This window comes from Dendrobates tinctorius, unplaced genomic scaffold (assembly GCF_039654945.1).
Source record: "Dendrobates tinctorius isolate UK_male_01 unplaced genomic scaffold, ASM3965494v1 ptg000064l, whole genome shotgun sequence".
NCBI classification, from domain to species: domain Eukaryota; kingdom Metazoa; phylum Chordata; class Amphibia; order Anura; family Dendrobatidae; genus Dendrobates; species Dendrobates tinctorius.
The window spans coordinates 67,736,571-67,760,008 of record NW_027361732.1 but is presented as its reverse complement, the minus strand read 5'-3'; the positions used below and the strand labels follow the sequence as shown (position 1 = coordinate 67,760,008).

Here is a 23,438-nt window from a genome sequence, read left to right as displayed (position 1 = left end):
TTGTGCAGGCCAAATCGCTAGCAGCAGAAGCAGTTTTTTGGTCTTCTTCCCTGCCTAATGCTCTCCCTACAGAATCAGCAGCAACCTCTCCCTATACTGAGATCGGCAGAAGTAAGATGGCGGTCGGCGTGCACGCCCTTTTATACCCCCTGTGACGCCCACCAAAGCAAGCCAATCACTTGCATGCCCTTCTGAAAGATGGTGGTGACCCGTGCCTATGTCATCACGTTGCCCACAGTGTCCGTGGATCCTGATTGGCTGAAAAAGAGCGCAAAACAAACTTTTGAAACGCGACTTTGGCGCGTAAGTCGCCGACCTCGTGGCCGACCTCATCCTAGGGTCAGGTTTCGTTTCATGAAACCCGACTTTGCCAAAAGTCGGCGACTTTTGAATTTTTTCGACCCGTTTCGCTCAACTCTACTATCTAGTTTTTTTTTTTGGTGAAGACAAACACTGTGCAAAAAACGCAAACGCATTGAAAACGCTTGCAAATGCATACAAACGCTGCGTTTTTTTGCTTCATGCGCACAAAAATGCTGCAAAAAACGCAGCGTTTGTATGTGTTTTTTTAATGCGTTTGTGTGCGCAAAAAACGCAGCGCAAAAAAACGCAAATGTGAAAGTAGCCTAAAATACTGATGTTTACAGACATCCATTTTACAACTCTGGGAGAAAGCCCTGCTTTGTCCTGGCTATATCTGATTTCATTCTTTGCATGCAATATACTGTACATGTCCCACGTGTTGCCATATTATGAGTTTTTTCATTATACTGTATTAATAGAAGTATATTTTTTAGATAAAAAATAATAAAACATAGAAATACAAAAAAGGTAAAAATAACAAATTAAAAAGTGAATTGAAGCAGGGAGGAAATAGCCAAAGTCTGTGAGCACCTTTAAAGACACGTAATGGAAGGCTATCAATTATTGATGAATAGAAGATCTCACAATCACTAACAGTCCTTATTTTTGGAAAAAAAGAAAAAGCTATAAATAATTTATTTAGCTGGAATTATAAAATAAATATATTATAAGCCACATTAATATTTAATGGGTGGTATATGTGTCCTCTGCCCATTTAATTAATTCAGAATGAACATGTGCCCAGTGTATTCACAGTTATATATATATGTACATGTGTATATATATGTACAGATAAAATCCAATATTTTCCAAAATCAACAGAATTTACGTGCTAAAAAGTCTGGGAATGAAGACGTTTATTTAGGAACATTTGTAGTGAGATTTCTGCTGGAGTAAAGAAATAAAGAGACACGGTGATAAGAAGAATGTAAGTAGAAAATTGTCAGCATTTGGTGGGAAATGGTCCATTGTCCAGGTGTGTCATAAAAAGAAGATAATTGACTATTTTCATAACTAAAACAGTTTCTGCTGTTGTCCTGGAAGTGTTTTGATTATCTCCATTGTCTCCCCAGTACTAGGACAATTGATGTGAACAGTACAATGAGCGACTGTTTAAGAGCAGGTGCCGCAGAATATTCCAGCTCTCTCCTGTCTGGTTCAAAGGGTAGAGCTTCTGTAGTGATGTAGTCATACTCCGTGGGACAGATGTCATCCGTGCAGCCACTGCCACTCCCTGAGCCACTTGTTTCTTCACCTTTGAGAACAAGATAGACAAATATCTGTATACTAGTCAGTTCTTATGTAATAGTCGTGTTTGCATACCTTATCAGTGCCAGCAACATACACAAAGACTATAAAGCTACAATATCAATATATATTGAACACCTAGAGAATAATTCCAGTATTACTAATAGTGGACATGTGGGTAGACTTTTGGGCATGCTTTGAAATACAGTCAATAATGTGGCTTTACTGTATGTATATGGGGCATAGCTCATTTGTAACTAAGTGTATGCTCTGAAAGCTGGAACTATGAAACATAGTTTTGTTCCCCCTATCTTCCAACAGTTAAAACTATTTTTGGTGTACATTACATACTAATTTTTAGGGAGGGATGGGTGAACATGCTCAGAGTTACTCGGTTATTACTCGAGTATCAGGGTGCTCGGATGTGCTCGTTACTTGGCGAGTAATGGTCAATGCTTGATGTAAAACTCGAATCCCTGCCCCACATCTTTGGCATCTGTTATGCAGCCAATAAGCATGCGGGGATTGCCTAAGAGTCACTGTAATGCTGTGGCCATCTTGGTTGTGGCATTACTGTGATTAGTTGGCCATCTGACATCATCAGGGATTATAAAAGGACAGGTGCTTCCAGGCTCTGCACACTAGCATGATTGCACAGATCTGTGACACTTCGTATTGGAGGGAGAGAGTGCTCATCTAGGCCTGTATACACAGTTTAATGAATCATATGCATGTAGTGTTGATACTGATGCTGAAGCTGAACCATCATACTAACAGCCCTTCTAAGAGCTAATCGTTTGTATCACAATCAATAATTTAGCCTAGGGAGGAAGAGAGAGTCGCAGAAGCAGGAAGAGTGACATAATACAGTCTGTAGACATGGATTAGCCCTTTGCAGTCCATTGGCAAATATAAAGCTGCAGTTTTTTTATGGGGGCTGAATTTTTTTTTATATATTTTGATCCATCAAATATCATGTGTTGTGTTTGAGTGAAACATTTTACTGGGCTACATTTCTCAGTCATGCACTATTCCGTAGTGTGGAGTACATTTCTGTGATCTCTAAAACTGCTCAGAGGCATATGGGGGGTTGCCATGGCATGTGCCCTGGGCACAGCCAGCAGGGGGGCACAGTCGGGCTGCCTAATGCGGCGGTCTACAGTGTCTCCCCTGGTGGCTGCAGTCTGCTGCCCCCCGGCCTGGGAGTTGGTTGTTCTCTGTCGGCTGTCAGACGCCAGTACAATTGAAGCTCTGACCACTGGGTCAGAGCGATGTCAGCAGCGTGATCAGGTCATGTGATCACGCTGCTGATGTCACTCGCCGGCGCCCAGGACACTGGTGGTAAGTGTGCTCCACTCTGGAGCTGAAGAAACCACTGAAGATTAAGGGTGGTATACATAAAGTGTGGGGGGAATAGGAGTGGGGATGGGGTCACTTTATGTGTGGGGGGATTTAGAGTGGGGATGGGGGAGTTATTTATTGTGTGGGGGGAATTGGTGTGGGGATGGGGGGTTATTTAATGTGTGGGGCATTTGGAGTGGGGATGGGTGTTATTTAATGTGTGGGGGAATTTGGAGTGGGGATGGGGGTTATTTAATGTGTGGGGGGATTTATAGTGGGGATGGGGGTTATTTAATGTGTGGGGGCATTTGGAGTGGGGGTGGGTGGGTTATTTAAAGTGTGGGGGCATTTTGGATTGGGGTGGGGGGGTTATTTATTGTGTGGGGCATTTGGAGTGGGGATGGGGTTATTTAATGTGTGGGGGGATTTAGAGTGGGGATGGGGGTTATTTAATGTGTGTGGGGGATTTAGAGTGGGGATGGGGTTAGTAAATGTGTGGGAGAATTGGCATGGGGATAGGGGGATTTAATGTGTGTGTGGGGATTTGGAGTAGGGATGAGGGATTTAATGTGTGTGTGGAGATTTGAGGACACAAAATGAAGAGTATGTATGTATGAGGAAATAGTATGGGGGATGGGTGCAGACAAAGAATGGTGAGTGGGGGATGGGTGCAGACAGTATGGGGAGTGAACAGGTGATTGTATGTGGACACAGTATGAGTAGCGATGGGAAAAATGTATGTCGACACAGTATGGGGAGTGAGGGTGATGGGATGTGTGCAGACACAGTATGGGGAGTCAGGAGTTTGTGTGAGCAGACAGTATAGAGAGTGAGGGGGTAAATATATGAGGAGACAGTATGGTGAACAGTGGGATGTTAGAGGAGACAGTATGAGGAGGGAGGGGAATACTGTGAGGCGACAGTATATTGCAGATATTTTTATTTAGGAGCATTATAATGACACTTCTATCTTTAAGGGGATCGTGTGGAGAGTTGCTGCAGAAGACCGGAGAAGATGGAAGTCTGCAGAGATGGCTGTGGTTGAGAAAACTCATCATGGGGTCTGGACAAGAAAGAGAACGACTCCAGAGACGACGTCATCTATAAGGTAACTGGATGTAAACATTATTGTGATACTAACATCATTTTCTGGCCAATATACCATGACGGCACCAAAAATCATGAAGAGATCCAGTATGAGAATAAAATATCAAACTTTATTGAAAAAACATTAAAAATATTATAAAATTACAAAAATGCCTAGCAGGAGGCGCTCAAAACATTCATGCCATTAGTTATTATAGTCACACAGACAAATGTGAATCCTTGCACATAAGTAATTATAAATAATTTCCAACAAGAGTATAATATCTCTACAAATGTAGAGAATATTATATATTGTAGAGACGCCCCTGGAAGAAGGTAGTGCAAAACACGTGTTGGGGTGAAGGAGGTCGCGTCATTCACATTCACCAGAGACCTGGCATCAGCGTTTTCATAGGTATTACCCTTTTTATCTTTATTTTGAACCTTTGTGGATTTATGCAGCAATCCTCTAGTACTTTCTCAGCTGTGATATTATTTAATCATGCTGACATTGTGGTCATTTACTTTTACCTGCAGCATGTATCAGACTGGGTTACCTTCATTCAGGTGCAATTTAAAGTGGGTCTCTATTAAATGAGTGAGTTGCCTGTAGTGTTGTCACAGATTATTTCCACACAGTATTTTTTTTTGTCACAATATATTCAGTTATTTTGACACTGAGGTTATTTAATTGAGTTACATATATCGGGCCTGATTTATATTCAATATATTTTTTAATACTGTGGTGTGAATATTCTCTACATTTATAGAGATATTATACTCTTGTTGGAAATTATTTATAATTACTTATGTGCAAGGATTCACATTTGTCTGTGTGACTATAATAACTAATGGCATGAATGTTTTGAGCGCCTCCTGCTGGGCATTTTTGTAATTTTATAATATTTTTAATGTTTTTTCAATAAAATTTGATATTTTATTGTCATACTGCATCTCTTCATGATTTTTGGTGCCTCCATGGTATATTGGCCCGAAAATGTTTGTTTCTGATATTTTGAAGTGCCAGAATATATGTGGTATTTGGACTAATTTCAAGCATATTAACTTATTATCATGTTTTTATTTATGTTAGGAACATTAAAGGGGTTGTCCAGGTTTGTGATGAGTCTGCAGTCATTCCTTGTGACTTCAGACTTCTGAATTCTCACAGTGCTCACTGAACGCTGTCAGGATTCTCTCATGCTGGTAATTTACATACATGCAGTCACATGCTGACAAGACATGTGTAGCCTCACTCCATGAAAATGAACGGAGCGAGGCCAGGCACGTTTAGTCGGAATGTGGCCAGAAGTATATAAATCACATGCTTGTGCTGACATGACCGTGTACTCTTGCCACCGGTACGGGAGAATCCTAAAAGTGTGCAGTGCATTCGTTGTGAGAATTCAGAAGCCTGCAATGTCAGGATTCAGCTCTGCAGGTTCGAGTAATAATAAAGTAACTTGGCACTCAACTGAATGATCCTTTCAAGACAAGATTTTATTTTGGCAGTCACAAAAGACGTTTCGGCCTACAACTGGCCTTCTTCAGTCTGCTGTAATTAGTTAAAAAATATACAAAAGGCAAAATCATAATGTGAACCTCAGGGATTCAATCTCCATTACCAACATCAATATTTTCCAATTTTACCAGGTGTATATTTCTATTTGTCACTCTTTCTCTCTAATGAATTACCACAAATTGTTTACTCACCCACTTTATAATTTTATCTAATAGAGCACAATACGTCTTATAGACGGTTGGATATTGTAGTGACCTCCAAACCACAGTCTCATAATAGGTATGATTTCTTCAGCACTGCACTTTATTATCTCGTCCATCCGATTGGACAATCTTGAACCACCTTGTTTTCCATTATAGGAACTTACACAGTCTTCCGTTTTTCTCATTATTTGCTGCAGTCGGGTAGGCCGCCATTTTTTAATTTGTCTACTTCTCTCCCACTTGGTTCTCCTTATATATCATCACAGAGTCAACGTGTTTCATTTTATATGTACTTTTGTATTATGCTGTATGTCTGGACATATTAATTGTAAATGCATACTACATCTCGTTGTACCGATTGTGAGGATACATTATGATTTTGCCTTTTGTATATTTTTGAACTAATTACAGCAGACTGACGAAGGCCAGTTGTAGGCCGAAACATCTTTTGTGACTGCCAAAATAAAATCTTGTCTTGAAAGGATCATTCAGTTGAGTGCCAAGTTACTTTATTATTCACTTTGGTCTGGGTAACCTACTTGTGCACCCTGTAGTAGTGCCACGCTATACTTTACACTGCAGGTTCCAGTAGTCATCACATGGACACTTCACTCATATGCGATTTTCATACTTATGGTCCTGTGACAACGAGCTTTTCTTCCTGCTTCTCTCAGTTTTTCACTGAACTTTGAGAACATTAGGCCGGGTTCTCACTGTGCTATGGCAGTCCATTTAACGGACTGCATTACACTGCGGTATAATGCGGTGTAACGCAGTCTGTTAACGCTGCCATACCCCACCATTGTGTGGCGCATTGTGACGTATGCCGTAAAGCAGCACACATTCGCGATGTGCCGTTAAGCACTGACGGAGCCTCGGATGCGGCCTGCAGCGTCTGAGGCTCCGTCACAGCTAATGTCGATGATTCATCAGCGCTAGTGGTATAGCATGTCACCGCTAGCACTGATGAATCATCAGCATATCGCGTTATGCTATAGCGTTAACCCAGCCCGTCAACGCTATGCATTGATAGGGCTGGTTAAAGCTATGTGAACCTGGCGTTAGGGAAAGCAGTTCATCGGTACATTTCTAAGTGTGCAAATCGCATGTGTGCTTGGGGGGGGGGGCCGAACTGAATTCTTGCCCCGGGTGCCAGAAAGCCTAGATACACCTCTGAAACTGCTAAAAAAAGCTTTTAAAAATTTTGTAGGCTTTCATTTCTCAGACAGTATTACTTTGTCTGTGAACATTTCTGTGATCTATAAATGTGAACAAAAGCTTTTAAAAATGTTGTAGGTTTCTATTTCTCAGACATACCATGTTATATTGTCTGTGAACATTTCTGTGATCTCTAAAACTGCTAAAAAGCTTTAAACATGTTTTTAGGCATTCATTTCTCAACAAACCATGAAAGCTATATTTCTTGTTAACGTAATCATTTATTTCTTGGTTTAATGTTCCTTTATCACTAATAACTGTTCTACGCTTGCATGTAGCTAAATCCAATCCAGTTTTAATGGTGCTGAGTCAGGCAGGGTATCATTTATCTTGGGTTTAATGAGCATTTTCTAATAAGGGGTAAAGTCTTGCCTTCGAGGACATAATGGGCTACTGTCTTTTCTCCCCCTGCTTCCTTTCTATGACCCTTAGGCTAATTCACCATCTTGTTGCTAGGTAAAAAAGCAGTTTTTTTGGCAGGCGTCATTTTTAAAGGTTCTCATCACTTAAGAGACATGGTGCGTTTCCTCCCAGTACTCCGGTTTCCTCCCACACTCCAAAGACTTACTGGTAGGGAATGTAGATTGTGAGCCCCAGTGGGGATAGTGATGGTAATGTATGTAAAGCGCTGTGGAATATGATGCCTCTATTTAAACAGAACATAATATATAAATAACAATGGCGATGTGATCTCTTAGGGATAGTCCTCGAGGCACATGGGATGCATTTATAATAGTTTTTAAATTATTATAATTTTTTTTCTATCTTCTCTCTGTGTTTGCTAAAAACTGCTTGGTGTAATCATCACCTGAGCTTTCCAGAAAGCAGTTGCTATTACTACTTAAATCAAGGCGATACAAGTAGCAAAAAATGGCATTAAAATCAGTCATCACTTAAAAATGTACATTTTGTACATAAGAACGTCTTCAGCTTACTTGTATCTTGAAAGTTGACATCATTTCCAGTGAGAGCGTTCCTCAGCTTATTTGTCATTGCTCGGAGTGCCATTATTTGCTGTCTAACGAATGTGTCCGGCCTTGTGATGTCTACATCCACCTCCGGATTATTGATCTGATTTATCAGGCCATCCGTCATGACTTCAGGCAGGTACCTGGAAAGTCAAACTGTAGTTAATTTCATAAAAGTCAATTTCTAAGGAAGCGCAGTTCTGGAAGACAGGATCCTGCCCTTCTTTTTCAAGGATTTCTCATGTTGGCAGCCATTCTGTCTCGGATCACAGAAGTCATTCCTTGTCTCTCAGGCACCGCTCTTCATTTTTCACAGGTTTCAATGTAGTGGAGAACTAGCAAAAAGTCTATTTGAGTATTACAGTAATTTCACAGTAGGGCACTTGTAAAAATGAAATAAAAGGATCCAATGCTATGAATTATTTTAATCAGTGGCTGCAGTTAAGATTTCCATGGCTAGGAACATTTTTTTTTTAGAAATCCATGAGCTTTGTCCTCGTCTGCTTTCATTTTCCCATCACACAGGATGTAAAGAACATTAATCTGTATGAGATCACTTATCGCTGTGTAGCTCTCGGCTGCATTGCACGAGAAGCAACACAGTTCAATATCATGAATAATTTGTCAGCATGGAAATTTTCAGTATTGAAAAACATCGGATAGATTAAATGCTATAATAGCACTTTGATTGAATGGGTTTATTTTTGCAGGATGCCGCTTTATGATGCTTGTTTTCATTTCTAATGATGAACTATCCCTTTTCCCAAATATAATCATCACTAATGTTATAAAAGACCATAGAGAGTAAATCATCTGAAGGACTCTCTCTAGTCTGCGCAGCTACTTAAGGCTGGGTTCACACGTAGCAGAACTCTCGCGGAAATTACCGCGAGAATTCCGGAATTCCATTCCGCGGGAAAATCGCATTTTAAATTCCCGCGATTTTCCCACGGAAAAACTAGCATTTTGCAAGCGTAATTAGCTTGCAGAATTGCTAGCGTTTTCCAAGCGATCTGGAGCATCGCTTGGACAACTGATAGACAGGTTGGTCACACTCGTCAAACATAGTGTTTGATGAGTGTGACCAACTTTTTACTATTGAGGCCGCCTATGCGGCATCAATAGTAAAAGATAGAATGTAAATAATAATAATAATAAAAAAAATATTGTTATTCTCACCTTCCGACGTCCCGCGCAGCCTTCCCGCCTCTCTCCACGCTCCCGGTCCCAGTAATCCTTTGCGACAATTACCGCGATGACGTCTGTTCTCGCAGGATCGCGACATCTTGCGAATGACCGCGAGACTTCGCGATCCCGCGAGAAAGGATGTAATCGCTCGCAAAGGCTTACTGGGACCGGGAGTGTGGAGAGAGGCGGGAAGGCTGCGCGGGACGTCGGAAGGTGAGAATAACAATATTTTTTATTTTAAATTCTATTTTTTACAGGGATATGGTACCCAAAGCCCGGAGGACAGTCGTTTTTTTACCGCAAAGTGATTCCGCCGCTGTAAAAACCGCAGCATTAGCACAGCATTGCGGAATCCCATAGGAATGCATGGGATGCTTATTTTTCGCGGCAAAATCGCGCGGTTAAAACCGCCGCGGAAACGCGAAAAAAAGCCACATGTGAACTCTCCCTAAATCAGTGAAAAATGAGTCCTCTCCTATTGTTTTTCAAGCTTGCATTTTTCCATTTATCAGTTTTTACTGTCTGTCATGTTAGTCACTTTCATCAGTTATACTTTTCTTTAAAGTCATTTTTAACCAAGTACATTCACTTTATTATCTTTTTACTGATTCTGGTTAATTTATTTAATAATATTAAGGTGCACAAGAAGGAGGGAAAGAGATGTGGATGTAAGGAAGTATCGCAGTACTTAAATTATCCGAAGTGATTCATAGAACAACACAAAATTCCAGGTTTGGAAAATTCATTTCTGATCCCAAATAACAACCAGAATGTACATTTACCTTTCTCTAACCACAAACATTTTGATTTTGCGACTACTGCTTACTTTTTTCTTTACTATAAAGCAGTTATTAAATAGGTTCTGCAACTTAAATGTAATGTAAAAATTGTAAAGTGAATATCCTTCAACATCTCTGCACCTTTAGTGCCCATAATTCACAGGTAATTCTGCTTTGAGATTTCAGAAATCAGAGATGGACTAGTTACTAAGATGTATTACCAGATAAATGCATTTAAAGGGAATATGTTAGCAGGTTTTTGCTACCTTATCTGACAGTATCAAAGAAAAAACAGTTGCCGATGGCAACAAAGATGTAATAGTCCACAAAAATAGTACTATTAAACAGGCAAAACTTTATTGGTTAAAATTCATACAAAAGAAGAATAAATAGATCTACACACAGATTTGGTATGGGGGACAGATGGCATGCTTGTGCAAAGAATGAAGCTGTATTAATGAATGGCCGCACAACTCCCTAGGACCCATGAAAGGAGCTACATAGTAAATGCAAAGCAATCATATAATTAAATTAATAGTATTATAGAGCCAATTTGCCAGGTAAAGATAGCTGGAGAATGTGTCCTCACCAAATAAATGAACTCTCAATGCAAAATTTACTTGCTGGTATCATAGATGTGTTACCTGGTTGGAAGTAGCAGGCTCAGGCTCCAGAAAGTGGTCCGGGAGGATGTGCCGGCCAACTCCGACACGCGTTTCGGCGGTGCCTTCATTTATGTGGTGAGGACACATTCTCCAGCTATCTTTACCTGGAAAATTGGCTCTATAATACTATTAATTTATTTATATGATTGCCTTGAATTTACTATGTAGCCTCTTCCATGGGTCCTAGGGAGTTGTGCGGCCATTCATTAATACAGCTTCATTCTTTGCACAACCATTCAATCTGTCCCCCATACCAAATCCATGTGTAGATCTATTTAAACTTCTTTTGTATGAATTTTAACCAATAAAGTTTTGCCTGTTTAATAGTACTATTTTTGTGGACTAGTAAATCTTTGTTGCCATCGGCAACCGTTTTTTCTTTGAAAATGTTTTGGTGTGTCCTGAACTGTAATCCTGCACACTGACTGATATGACAATTGCTACCATGTGTGTTTGTTGGTGGAGTATATTGTGCCTTATCTGACAGTAGCATAATGTTGGAAAAGAGACCCTGAATCCAACTATGTATCACATAGTTTACTGGGTGCAGCAGTTGTGACATGTTTTTACATGTGGCAAATAGCAGAGCTCATAGAGCTAACCCCACCCACAGCAGGCTTTGTATGTACATTGTCTATTGACAGTGAGCTGCTTATCAGAGGAGGGGGCGGAGTCGGATGAGCAGTCTGTGCACATCAGACCTGACAATGATAATCTCCTAGTGATAAAATGTTCAGTGTAAATAAATTCCAGCACACAGCTTAATAAATGGCACATCATTGAATTCAGTGTCTCAGTCCCTACCTCATACTGTCCTCGGATTACATAGGAAAAATTTGGCTGACAGATTTTATTTACAAAGAGGAGTTACTTGCATGTGGATAAAGATCATTAGGGATTCACTAGAAAATGAGCTCTAGTGTCAGAGGGATCAAATAAATATTTAAATTAAATTAACTTTTTTGCAGAAAGATCTTTGTAATTTTTTACATACATTACTGCTGAATGCATCCCGTAGGATTCTATATTTCCAAAACATACTGTATAATATTTACTAGGCTTTACAACAATATTTATTGAGATTACCGAGCTTTGCTATGACCATTCCAGCACTGCTCTTGATTGGACTCTGCTCCTGTTATTCTCTCTTCCTTACAGATGGAATGAGGCAAAGTGGACCACATTTTCTTTGAAATCTTCAACCTGTCTTTGATCTCTGTTACCTGCAAGTAAACGATAAATGTGATAATTAATTGGATGTGTAAAAGAAATATATAATAGTTAGTGTATACTAACGCAGATCAGTCAATAGATTTCACAATACAAACTGTATAAATTATTAGAGATTTATTATTATTAGATTATGTAAATCTGCAGAGACTGGTGTATTTACTTTAATGACCGTGACAAAATAGCTGTGTTAGCCTGAGAGTGAAATGTGCATTTCATGAGTTCAGAAATAGACATCTCATGATGAGTCCAAGTGGATTCAGTCTCCACTCCCCCAGCCTGACATACAGCTACAGCTTGTAATGGGCACTGTGAGATCTCAGCAGTAGGAGGTACACTGAGGAGCAGTCATTCAGGCTAGTGTGGGGCAGAGATTAAGTGGAAATATGAAAAAGGATTAAATAGCCATTGACGTTCAATCTAAATACACCAGCCTCATGAGGTCTAAAGCCCCCGTTACACACAGCGCGATCGCTAGCGATATCGCTATAACGACACCGATTTTGTGACGCAACAGCGACATTGGTAGCGATCTCGCTAAGTGTGACACGCGGCAGCGATCGGCGCCCTGCTGCAATGTTGCTGATCGTGCTCGAACGTCCAGGATCATTTTTTGATCGCTGGCGTCCCGCTGACCAACATGCATCGCTGTGTTTGACGCCCTTTATCAACGATGAGGACCATGTTGGCGACTCAGAACTCTGCAACGTGGGCGTGATTTAACTTTTGCTTTGCAACGCCCCCTGAGCTCCAATTGGTGCCCGCAACAGCGACTTTGTCATAAAAGACTCCGTAGCATCGCTCCCATTCCATTGTTCCTGAGCGCTGTGGAGAGCTGGTGTATAGCTGCTGTGTTGCCATGCGAGTCACGACTGCGTTTTTCCTGCTCCATCGACCCTGTCGAAGTCGCTACTGCGTGATTTAATTGTCTTTTCACCTATTTTCAGGATTTTGCTCCGTCTTTGCAAGGTAGGCATTGTTTGGTGTCTCATAAAAGGATGCGTTTTTTTTTGTTTTTGTTTTTTAAAAAATTCTATTCTAGATATTTTAGCTGCTTTAACACTTAAACGGTAATGGGGGGTACTTGGCTTCTCTTTCCTTCATTTTTAGTATGGGCAGCCATTTTACTTATACAGCCACGCCCGCCCCCGCCATTGTACTGTTTTTGTAAGCGTTAACATTTATAGGCCATCTATCAATTTTATTAAATCCTAACTAGATTCTAAATTATGTTATGCTTTTTTATATGCTGCCATATTTTTTCCCTGACGCGCCCACCCACGCCATTGTAGTTTTTTAGTAGCCTTTCCATTTATAGGCCATCTAAGTATTCTATTAAATCATTACACGATTTTAAATAATTTAATGCTTTCACATAGTTAGCCATTATACTTTTCCATCCGCACCCACGCACCCCTGTAATCCTAACTGTATTCTACCTTTTATTAGGCTTTTACCCTTGAACGAAAATTGTGGACTGTTTGGCTTCTATCTGTGTTAACATAGGGTTTTTCATGGGCAGCCATTTAAGTTTTCCAGCCGCGCCCGCCCCTGCCATTGTTGGATCTTTGTTGTTACCATTACCTTATTAATAATTAAGTCAGCTACCCGTAATTTGCAATGTTATTATTTAAACACGTCCAGTTATAATAATTTTTCTTGGTGTTTTATCCACATTTCTGATCATTACCATTTATTTTGCAGTTTGCACAGCATGAATATGAACACTGCGGAGCGTGTGGTTGTTGTTGCTGCGTTACTGATGGAGGGAGATCGGCAACAAGAGGAACAGATGCGAGAGAGGCGTTCCAAACGAAAGCGTCGCATGTGGACCTGGGAATGGCTGCAGCAGAGGGCTAAATTCTCACATATGCAATTAGTGCGAGAGTTGCAGGAGAATAATCCGCACGATTTCCGGAACTATCTTCGTATGTCTGAGGAATCCTTCCAACTCTTACTGGAGAGTGTAAAGCCACTTATTGAACGTAAGTACACAGTGATGCGTACAGCTGTCCCGGCAGACAAAAGATTGGCAGTGACACTGTGATACCTTGCCACCGGACGCTCTCTTCAAGACTTGCAATTTTCAGCTGCAGTTTCGAAGTTTTTGCTCAGCAGTTTAATTCCAGAGACATGCAAGGCAATAGTACAAAGTCTACGGAGCTACATGCCGTTTCCGAAAATGGAGGCAGAATGGCAAAAAATATCTTCTCAATTTGAGCTCATTTGGCAGTTCCCTAATTGTGGTGGGGCTTTGGACGGAAAACATGTACGGATCACGCAACCACCTAACAGCGGATCGTATTATTACAACTACAAGAGCTATTTCCGCATTATCCTGATGGCCCTTGTTAATGCCAATTATGAGTTTATTAACGTTGATGTAGGAATGAACGGCAGGGTTTCGGATAGTGGCGTTCTGGAGCACACAATTTTTGGTGACCGATTGACTAACGGTGACCTGCACTTGCCTCCCAATACTGACACTAGAGGCAACCTAAATTTTATTTTTGTGGGGGACAAAGCCTTCCCCCTGCATGAAAATCTTGTCAAACCATACCCACAAAAAAGTCTGACGGACGAAAGAAGAATTTTTAACTACCGGTTGTCAAGGGCACGATGTGTTGTCGAAAATCCTTTTGGCATCATGGCCAACCGCTTCAGAGTGTTCCACACACCTATAAACCTGAAGCTAGAATCCATAGACTCTGTGGTGTTGGCATGTTGCATTCTTCACAATTTCCTTCGACGGCGCGATGCTATTGCGTACAGTCCGCCAGGATTTGTGGACTCAGCTGACCAAACAAACGGTGAAGTAGTGCTCGGAGACTGGCGGGAAAATGATCCCACAATTGCTGGACTACAACCTGTCATATACGGCAGAACAAGGGATCGATGCCAAGGCCTGCAGAGACAAATACTGTGCATATTTTAACGGACCTGGTGCTGTACCTTGGCAGCATCAGATCTAGTAGCCTACAGATCACTGTTATAGATTTTTTTATCCTCATTTGTTGTTATTATGTTATTTGTTGTCATTTGTTGTTATTGTATTTAATAAAATAAAAGCTATGTTTCACTTTACAAATGCTTTATGGTTCTTTCATACATAAGGTCGTGATGGGGAAAGGGGAGTGATGTTTATTTTTTAATCTGCCTGGTGGTGTTAATTGGCAGCATCATTGCGATCCTCTATGCGCTTACGTATGGCGTCCACATAGCTGTAAAGGTCTGTCCGTGGCTCAACGGGTGGGCTAACGTAATAAATTTTGAAAAAAAATGGGAAAAAATTAAGTTTAAAAAAAAAAAAAAATCACACATATTTGGTCTCACAGCGTCAGTAACGACCCGCCCTATTAAACTGTCTCTTTAGTTAACCCCTTTTGAAAATCCTTTAAAAACTTTAAAAAAATGCTAAAAATAATGATTTACCATTGTACCGGCGAGCTAAACATGCAATAATGCACGATAAAAAAGACGCATATAAATCTCCATGCTACTGCTGACACCATATCTACTTGTACCACAGAAACCCCCCCCCCCTACATATCATGTATCAGCGTACTTAGGACAAATTGCATAATAACTTTTGCTGTCCAAAGTACTGTTTGTAAAATAAAAAAAGGGGACGTGCAGTTTTTTTATTTGGTTAATAAAAAAGGGCAATTATCTTTTTTTTTGTTAAGGATCAAAAAATAACTGTGAAGCACATGAAGGGTTAATAAAGTTCTTGAATGTGCTTTTGGCGAGTAAAGGGGTTAAGACAGCGCACCTCTACATCCCTACATGGTGCTGCACGCATGGACGCAATATTTTACAGCAATGTGCACCACGCCGCTTTAACAATGCCCACTCGTGCGTCGTTACGTCATGAAGCCCGTGGCAAGACGCATTTGGGTCACAGCTTTTTGTATAGGATGCAGCTGCGTCTCCACCGGCGCCCACGCGCTGTGATGACGTCACGACGCACAGGTGGGCGTCGTTAATGTGGCGTCGCGCACTTTGCTGAGAAAACATGGCATCCAGGCATGCAACACCATGGGGGGATGTAGAGGTGCGCTACATCATTAGTCAGATGGATGCACGCGACAATGCATGTGAACGACATACTGCCCATCCTATGCGGCACAAAAAGAAGGTGCTGCGCAAAATCCGAAGGGGCCTATCCCGCCAATTTGGGATTGAAAGGTCCACGAACCAAATTCGCAAGAAAATAGCAGACCTGCGATACAGGTCTAGTGATCGGATTGCCAGCATCCGCCAACAAAATGAACGGCGTCGTGGTGAGTGTTTTTTAGACAATCTGTTATGTAGTTTTTTTTTTTTTGGTACACCCTTCAATTCTAATCACACATTTTTGTATATTTATGTTTTTTTATTTTGAAATTTGGTTAAACAGACAGTGCACTTGCTGCCTTGGAACAGTCTCAGCGTGTAAAAGAACATAACATGTCACTGAAAATGGTAACAATACAAAAATGTCAGCTCGTCCTGCTAAAAAGACGCCACCACCTGACTCTGTTGGACAGAATAGGGGAAAATTATAGCTCTCTAAATGCGTCGACGAGGCATACATTTATTCAAAAATTTTATGGCCAAAAAAAAATTTTTATAACAGTTTTTCAAAACCTATACATATAAAAAGGATATACAGTGGGGAAAAAAAGTATTTAGTCAGTCAGCAAGAGTGCAAGTTCCACCACTTAAAAAGATGAGAGGCGTCTGTAATTTACATCATAGGTAGACCTCAACTATGGGAGACAAACTGAGAAAAAAAAATCCAGAAAATCACATTGTCTGGTTTTTTTTCATTTTATTTGCATATTATGGTGGAAAATAAGTATTTGGTCAGAAACAAGCAATCAAGATTTCTGGTTCTCACAGACCTGTAACTTCTTCTTTAAGAGTCTCCTCTTTCCTCCACTCATTACCTGTAGTAATGGCACCTGTTTAAACTTGTTATCAGTATAAAAAGACACCTGTGCACACCCTCAAACAGTCTGACTCCAAACTCCACTATGGTGAAAACCAAAGAGCTGTCAAAGGACACCAGAAACAAAATTGTAGCCCTGCACCAGGCTGGGAAGACTGAATCTGCAATAGCCAACCAGCTTGGAGTGAAGAAATCAACTGTGGGAGCAATAATTAGAAAATGGAAGACATACAAGACCACTGATAATCTCCCTCGATCTGGTGCTCCACGCAAAATCCCACCCCGTGGGGTCAGAATGATCACAAGAACGGTGAGCAAAAATCCCAGAACCACGCGGGGGGACCTAGTGAATGAACTGCAGAGAGCTGGGACCAATGTAACAAGGCCTACCATAAGTAACACACTACGCCACCATGGACTCAGATCCTGCAGTGCCAGACGTGTCCCACTGCTTAAGCCTGTACATGTCCGGGCCCGTCTAAAGTTTGCTAGAGAGCATTTGGATGATCCAGAGGAGTTTTGGGAGAATGTCCTATGGTCTGATGAAACCAAACTGGAACTGTTTGGTAGAAACACAACTTGTCGTGTTTGGAGGAAAAAGAATACTGAGTTGCATCCATCAAACACCATACCTACTGTAAAGCATGGTGGTGGAAACATCATGCTTTGGGGCTGTTTCTCTGCAAAGGGGCCAGGACGACTGATCCGGGTACATGAAAGAATGAATGTGGCCATGTATCGTGAGATTTTGAGTGCAAACCTCCTTCCATCAGCAAGGGCATTGAAGATGAAACGTGGCTGGGTCTTTCAACATGACAATGATCCAAAGCACACCGCCAGGGCAACGAAGGAGTGGCTTCGTAAGAAGCATTTCAAGGTCCTGGAGTGGCCTAGCCAGTCTCCAGATCTCAACCCTATAGAAAACCTTTGGAGGGAGTTGAAAGTCCGTGTTGCCAAGCGAAAAGCCAAAAACATCACTGCTCTAGAGGAGATCTGCATGGAGGAATGGGCCAACATACCAACAACAGTGTGTGGCAACCTTGTGAAGACTTACAGAAAACATTTGACCTCTGTCATTGCCAACAAAGGATATATCACAAAGTATTGAGATGAAATTTTTTTTCTGACCAAATACTTATTTTCCACCATAATATGCAAATAAAATGAAAAAAAAAAACAGACAATGTGATTGTCTGGATTTTTTTTCTCAGTTTGTCTCCCATAGTTGAGGTCTACCTATGATGTAAATTACAGACGCCTCTCATCTTTTTAAGTGGTGGAACTTGCACTATTGCTGACTGACTAAATACTTTTTTTCCCCACTGTAAATCCTGTAGCACAGTAATCGTGCCAATGATGTATGTATGTAATACAGTTCTGTTAGTCCCTTGGTGGTTCTGAGCTTTCAAGACACATGTACATCAGTCCCTCATACAATCTGAATAATCAAAAACGCAATAATTTCTTATATCAAGAAAATGTTTTTCCGATCCCTAGGACCACCCTCTCCAGCTGCTCCAACATCTCCGCCAGCACCACCTGAAGCACCACCATCTGCACCACCATCTCCAGGTGCTACACCCTCAAATGCAGAAACCCCATCTCCTCTTGTTACCCTGCCTCCAAATGTGGCATCTTCCATGTCATCCCCTGATGGTTTCTCCCCAGCATCACTCCGTGACACTGCTGCTGGCTCGTCTTCCGGTAATTACAGCTAATAATATAAGCTCCATACTTGTTGGAACAGCTAGTTTGGTCTTAAAAGGATGATGGCCTGTTGTGTAATATTAATATTTGTGTGTTTTCATAGCCGGTGTTGCCTCAGGATCCGGGTGGGCTGTAAGCTCATACTCAGAAGAAGCAGGGGAGCCCCAAAACCATAAGTGTTAAACAACAAACATGTTCCTGTTGTTACATATTGCAATAGAATAAAGCCTGGTTAACTTCTACTGTTCCGTCTACAGAAATCAACACCTTATTACAGGACCTGGTGGCCTCGCACCGGCGGATGATTGCAGCCATTAATGCAGACACGTATCAACACGGAGTGATGCTGGAAAGGTTCGTGGCTAACCTACAACAGGGACGCAGGCAATAATGGTTTTTCAACTGTGTTAAATGGTTGACGCTGTTTTGAAAAAAAAAGTTGACATTTTTTATATATAAAAAATCTTTTATAAACAATTTTGAGTTAAACTTAACACCCGCTGCAGTGTCTAGTTCTTAAAAAAAAAAAAAAAATTTAAATAAAACCATACACAAACACCTTTACCCCTTTAACCTCGCTGGCATCTAGTCCTAGATTACGGTCCTGATGGCGGTCCTCACCAGCCGTGAACCCATCCCATTACCCATGATTTGTAGGACACCCAAAAAAGTGTTTTTAGAATTTATTAAAGTAGACCACAATTTAAATTCAAAATAAATTTTTTATTACAGTAAGCTATATATTAACCATAAAATTAACACAATATTTGTAGAAAGAATTGAATAAGTAAAGAAAACCACAAAAGAATCACAACTGATGGTAATATGGGTCTGAGTCATTAAACCGTTGCCTTGGTGGAGTGAAATAGAAATTTTGCGGGGACCAAGATTCTGATTTAGCGTACTGTCTATCCCCCTCCGCATTACACTCTCCATAGGTTCCTGTGTCTGTGCCAAGGAGTTAAACAGTGTAGGCTGTCTGTCAACAAGGGCAGATGTGTGACTGAGTTTCCCCGTTGCTGCTTTGCTTAAAGCATCAAGAATGATCCTTTCGGTGTGAGCACATTGAGTTTCTTCTAGAGTTGTTATTTTTTCATTCACATAATGGGCAATACCGGTGATTACCGGTTGGGTTTGCTGCATTGTAAGTACTTTTTTGGCAATTTGAATGAATTCCGGTGTATCAGAGGTGGGGGCCTTTTTTTTTCGCGCTGAAGAGTGAAGTCGCCGAGGTAATGCTGAAGGGGCTGGTTCGTTGTTATTCTCCTCCGTAACGATAGGCGTGCAGTCGATGTCGTGACTGGCTGAAGTCATTGACAAGGCATCATCAGGCACCTGCATAAACATTAAAAAGAACATTAAAGCTAAGAAATGAAGCTATTGTAAATCATACAACAACATAACATTTTATAACCTGCAAAAGTAGTCATGTAAAACGAGAGGTACTATTTTCTATTTTACCTAGATTTTACCTAGCCATGAACATACCACTTTACAATGCTATTTTGAGTGAAGAAAAAAAGGTACTTACATCTCCTACGGGTGATTCACACTGGATCTCATTTTCTTCGGCCAACATCGCTACCATCCTTCTTGGTACCTCCTGATCTCTCGTGAACGACATTAAATCATAGTACCACAGCTTTGGTACATACACATCTTCAGTACCAGCACCAGATTTTGTCATTTTTTCGACCTTATTTATCTCTTTCTTGTAGACGGTGCGGAGGCCTTGTAGTTTTTTTTTCACAACAGCCTCATCCACTGTCTCAGTTGGGTTGTGAATTTTGTACACATCGATAAGCTGCTCATAATCCTGTTGCTGTAGTCTGCAGATTTAATTTTCCACAGACACGGCAGGGAGCGATAGAAAAACTAAAATGGGTGACCATGCCAATGCAAAGGCCGAAAAAAGGAGAACCGCATAACTATTATATAAAATGAAAAGATGGCCCATAAATGTAAACGCTGCCAAGAACCTAAAATGGCGGTGGCGGGCGCGGCAGAAAAACTAAAATGGTTGACCATGCCAATGCAAAGGCCGAAAAAAGGAGAACCCCATGACTATTATATAAAATTAAAAGATGGGCCATAAATGTAAATGCTGCCAAGAACCTAAAATGGCTGTGGCGGGCGCGGCAGAAAAACTTAAATGGGTGACCATGCCAATGCAAAGGCCGAAAAAAGGGAGAACCGCATAACTATTATATAAAATGAAAAGATGGCCCATAAATGTAAACGCTGCCAAGAACTTAAAATGGTGGTGGCGGGTGAGGCAGAAAAACTAAAATGGGTGACCATGCCAATGCAAAGACTGAAAAAAATGGAGAACTGCATAACTATTATATAAAATGAAAAGATGGCCCATAAATGTAAACGCTGCCAAGAACCTAAAATGTCGGTGGCGGGCGCGGAAGAAAAACTAAAATGGGTGACCATGCCAATGCAAAGGCTGAAAAAAGGAGAACCCCATAACTATAATATAAAATGAAAAGATGGGCCATAAATGTAAACACTGCCAAGAACCTAAAATGACGGCGGCGGGCACGGCAGAAAAACTAAAATGGGTGACCATGCCAATGCAAAGGCCGAAAAAAAGGAGAACTGCATAACTATTATATAAAATTAAAAGATGGCCCATAAATGTAAACGCTGCCAAGAACCTAAAATGGCGGTGGCGGGCGCGGCAGAAATTCTAAAATGGTTGACCATCCCAATGCAAAGGCCGAAAAAAAGGAGAACCGCATAACTATTATATAAAATTAAAAGATGGGCCATAAATGTAAATGCTGCCAAGAGCCTAAAATGTCGGTGGCGGGCACGGCAGAAAAACTAAAATGGGTGACCATGCCAATGCAAAGGCCGAAAAAAGGGAGAACCGCATAATTATTATATAAAATGAAAAGATGGCCCATAAATCTAAACGCTGCCAAGAACCTAAAATGGCGGTGATGGGCGAGGCAGGAAGACTAAAATGGGTGACAAAGCATAACAAAAAGATGAATCAATTTAGGATTAAATATAATAGATATTTGCTCATTAAATGTAAATGCAGCAAACAATGCTTACCTTGAAAGACAGAGAAAAAATCCTGAGGAACAAGGAAAAAAAGCACAGTAGCATCTCCGATAGTGTCGCTGAGGCAAGAAAAAACAAGGTGAAAACTACGAGAACACAATAGCGCTCAGTGCCCCGGAGCAATTGATGGGAGCTCAAATAAGTTTGAATTTAAGAAGTGGTCGCAGTAGTGCCAGTCAATTGGAGCAGAGGGGCGTTGTAAAATGCATCTCCCAATAAGATAATGAGAGCGCAGTTGTGTCCAGTAAATCGGTGCGGAGGGGCGTGGAAAAGGTTGTGCGGAAGGACGCCTATTCAAGGTCTGAATCGTCACAATAGACACTGTGTAACAAGGTCCCAACAATCGCCATGGTCGTTAGTAACATCGCTGATCGCTGATGCGTCGTTAAGGCGATCGGCCTGTATGACTGCTTACTAGCGATGCACCAACGATCTAAGCCAGATCGTATCGTTGTTGGGATCGTTGGTGCGTCGCTATGTGTAACAGTACCCTAAGGATCCTAGTGTGGGGAGGAGGACCCCCATATAGTGTTTGGGCCGGAACCAAGGGGACCGCCATCAGAGTTATTGAAGGAAGCACAACAGGGGAATTACAAAGGGAGACATGCGACTGAGGTTGTCAGGGCAACAGGGGGAGGGACTAGGGTAAAAGGAGCAGGGGACGCGCTGAAGTGGCAGTTGGGGAAAAGAGGGAGTGAAGGCAGGACACAGGGTGACTTGCAGGGGTACCGAGAGGAGCCTGCGAGGAGAAAGCGGCCGATTTACCGACAAGAGAGACGTGAGAGACTGTGCCCAGAGACTGCTCCCCGCTCCCATTCTGAGAGAATTATCCCCACTAACCCCCGCCTTGGAGAGAGAGGAACTATACCTCCGGTTGTGGCCGTGAGTACTGGTAACCAGGCCTCAGAGACCTGGGCCCTTCCCCCCAGCCTTCCCCCATCACGCCAACCCGGCCACCATCGGCCTCAAGATACGCCACCTTGTCACAGGCGGGATTAAAGGCTCGCTACCCTGGCTTAGGAAGAGACTCCTTGGTAAAGGACGGCTACAGGCCTTTCTGGGGAACTGCGTCATCACCGCGCGCCACCTCCATCATTTACTTCAGGGCCTGTTGAGACCGAGCGGTAGTGTTTTCTTCAGGGCCTGTTGCGCCCCAGCGGCAGCGTTTTCTTCAGGGCCTGTTGTGCCCCAGCGGCAGCGTTTCCTTCAGGGCCTGTTGCGCCCCAGCGGCAGCGTTACCTTCAGGGCCTGTTGCGCCCCACCGTCCCCGTTTCCTTCAGGGCCTGTTGCGCCCCAGCGGCAGCGTTTCCTTCAGGGCTTGTTGCGCCCCAGCGGCAGCGTTACCTTCAGGGCCTGTTGCGCCCCAACGTCCCCATTTTCTTCAGGGCCTGTTGCGCCCCAACGTCCTCGTTTTCTTCAGGGCTTGTTGCGCCCCAACGGTATTATTTTCTTCAGGGCCTGTTGCCCCCACCGACATCACTTTCCTCAGGACAGCCGCCTCAGCGACCTCAACGCGGCCACGCTACCGAACCCAGCAGTCCCTGGAAGGCTAAGTGAAACTATATTGGGTTAAGATTGTTGAGTCCCTGCGTGGACTGTTGGTGTTGTACTTATTCCTTGTTTTGTTCAGCCTAGCCCTTCGGCTAGGGTTATATAAAAGTAATTTCGAAAACCACCATTCGTTTAGTGTCTCGTCACTGCATCCTGCGAACCTGTCCGACCCTACACTTGGCGTAGTCGGCAGGATGCAGTCTCCGAGCATAGACGGTGGTGGCGCAGGTCAGGGGAAAGCTGTAGAATCTGTAAATAATGAGGGCCCCCGTACTAGCATTTCATTGGGGGCCATGCTGAACAACCTGCCTAGATTTTCCGGCTCCAATACTATGCTATGGAGCTGGACAGAGCGAAT

General features: G+C 42.0%; 1 protein-coding gene across 2 annotated transcripts in view; it reads right to left on the bottom strand.

The window, feature by feature from the left end:
* Window positions 1–982: 982 nt before the first annotated feature.
* Window positions 983–23,438, bottom strand: part of GPC6 (glypican 6) — a 1,398,086-nt gene continuing 1,375,630 nt past the window's right edge. For both annotated transcript variants that reach the window (XM_073580450.1, XM_073580451.1), the window contains exons 8-10: window positions 11,668–11,804; window positions 7,917–8,092; window positions 983–1,618 (exon numbers count right to left, since the gene is read on the bottom strand). In XM_073580450.1, the coding sequence (XP_073436551.1) occupies window positions 1,416–1,618; window positions 7,917–8,092; window positions 11,668–11,804 (516 nt within the window). In that variant the 3' untranslated portion in view covers window positions 983–1,415. The remainder of the gene's footprint in view (window positions 1,619–7,916; window positions 8,093–11,667; window positions 11,805–23,438) is intronic.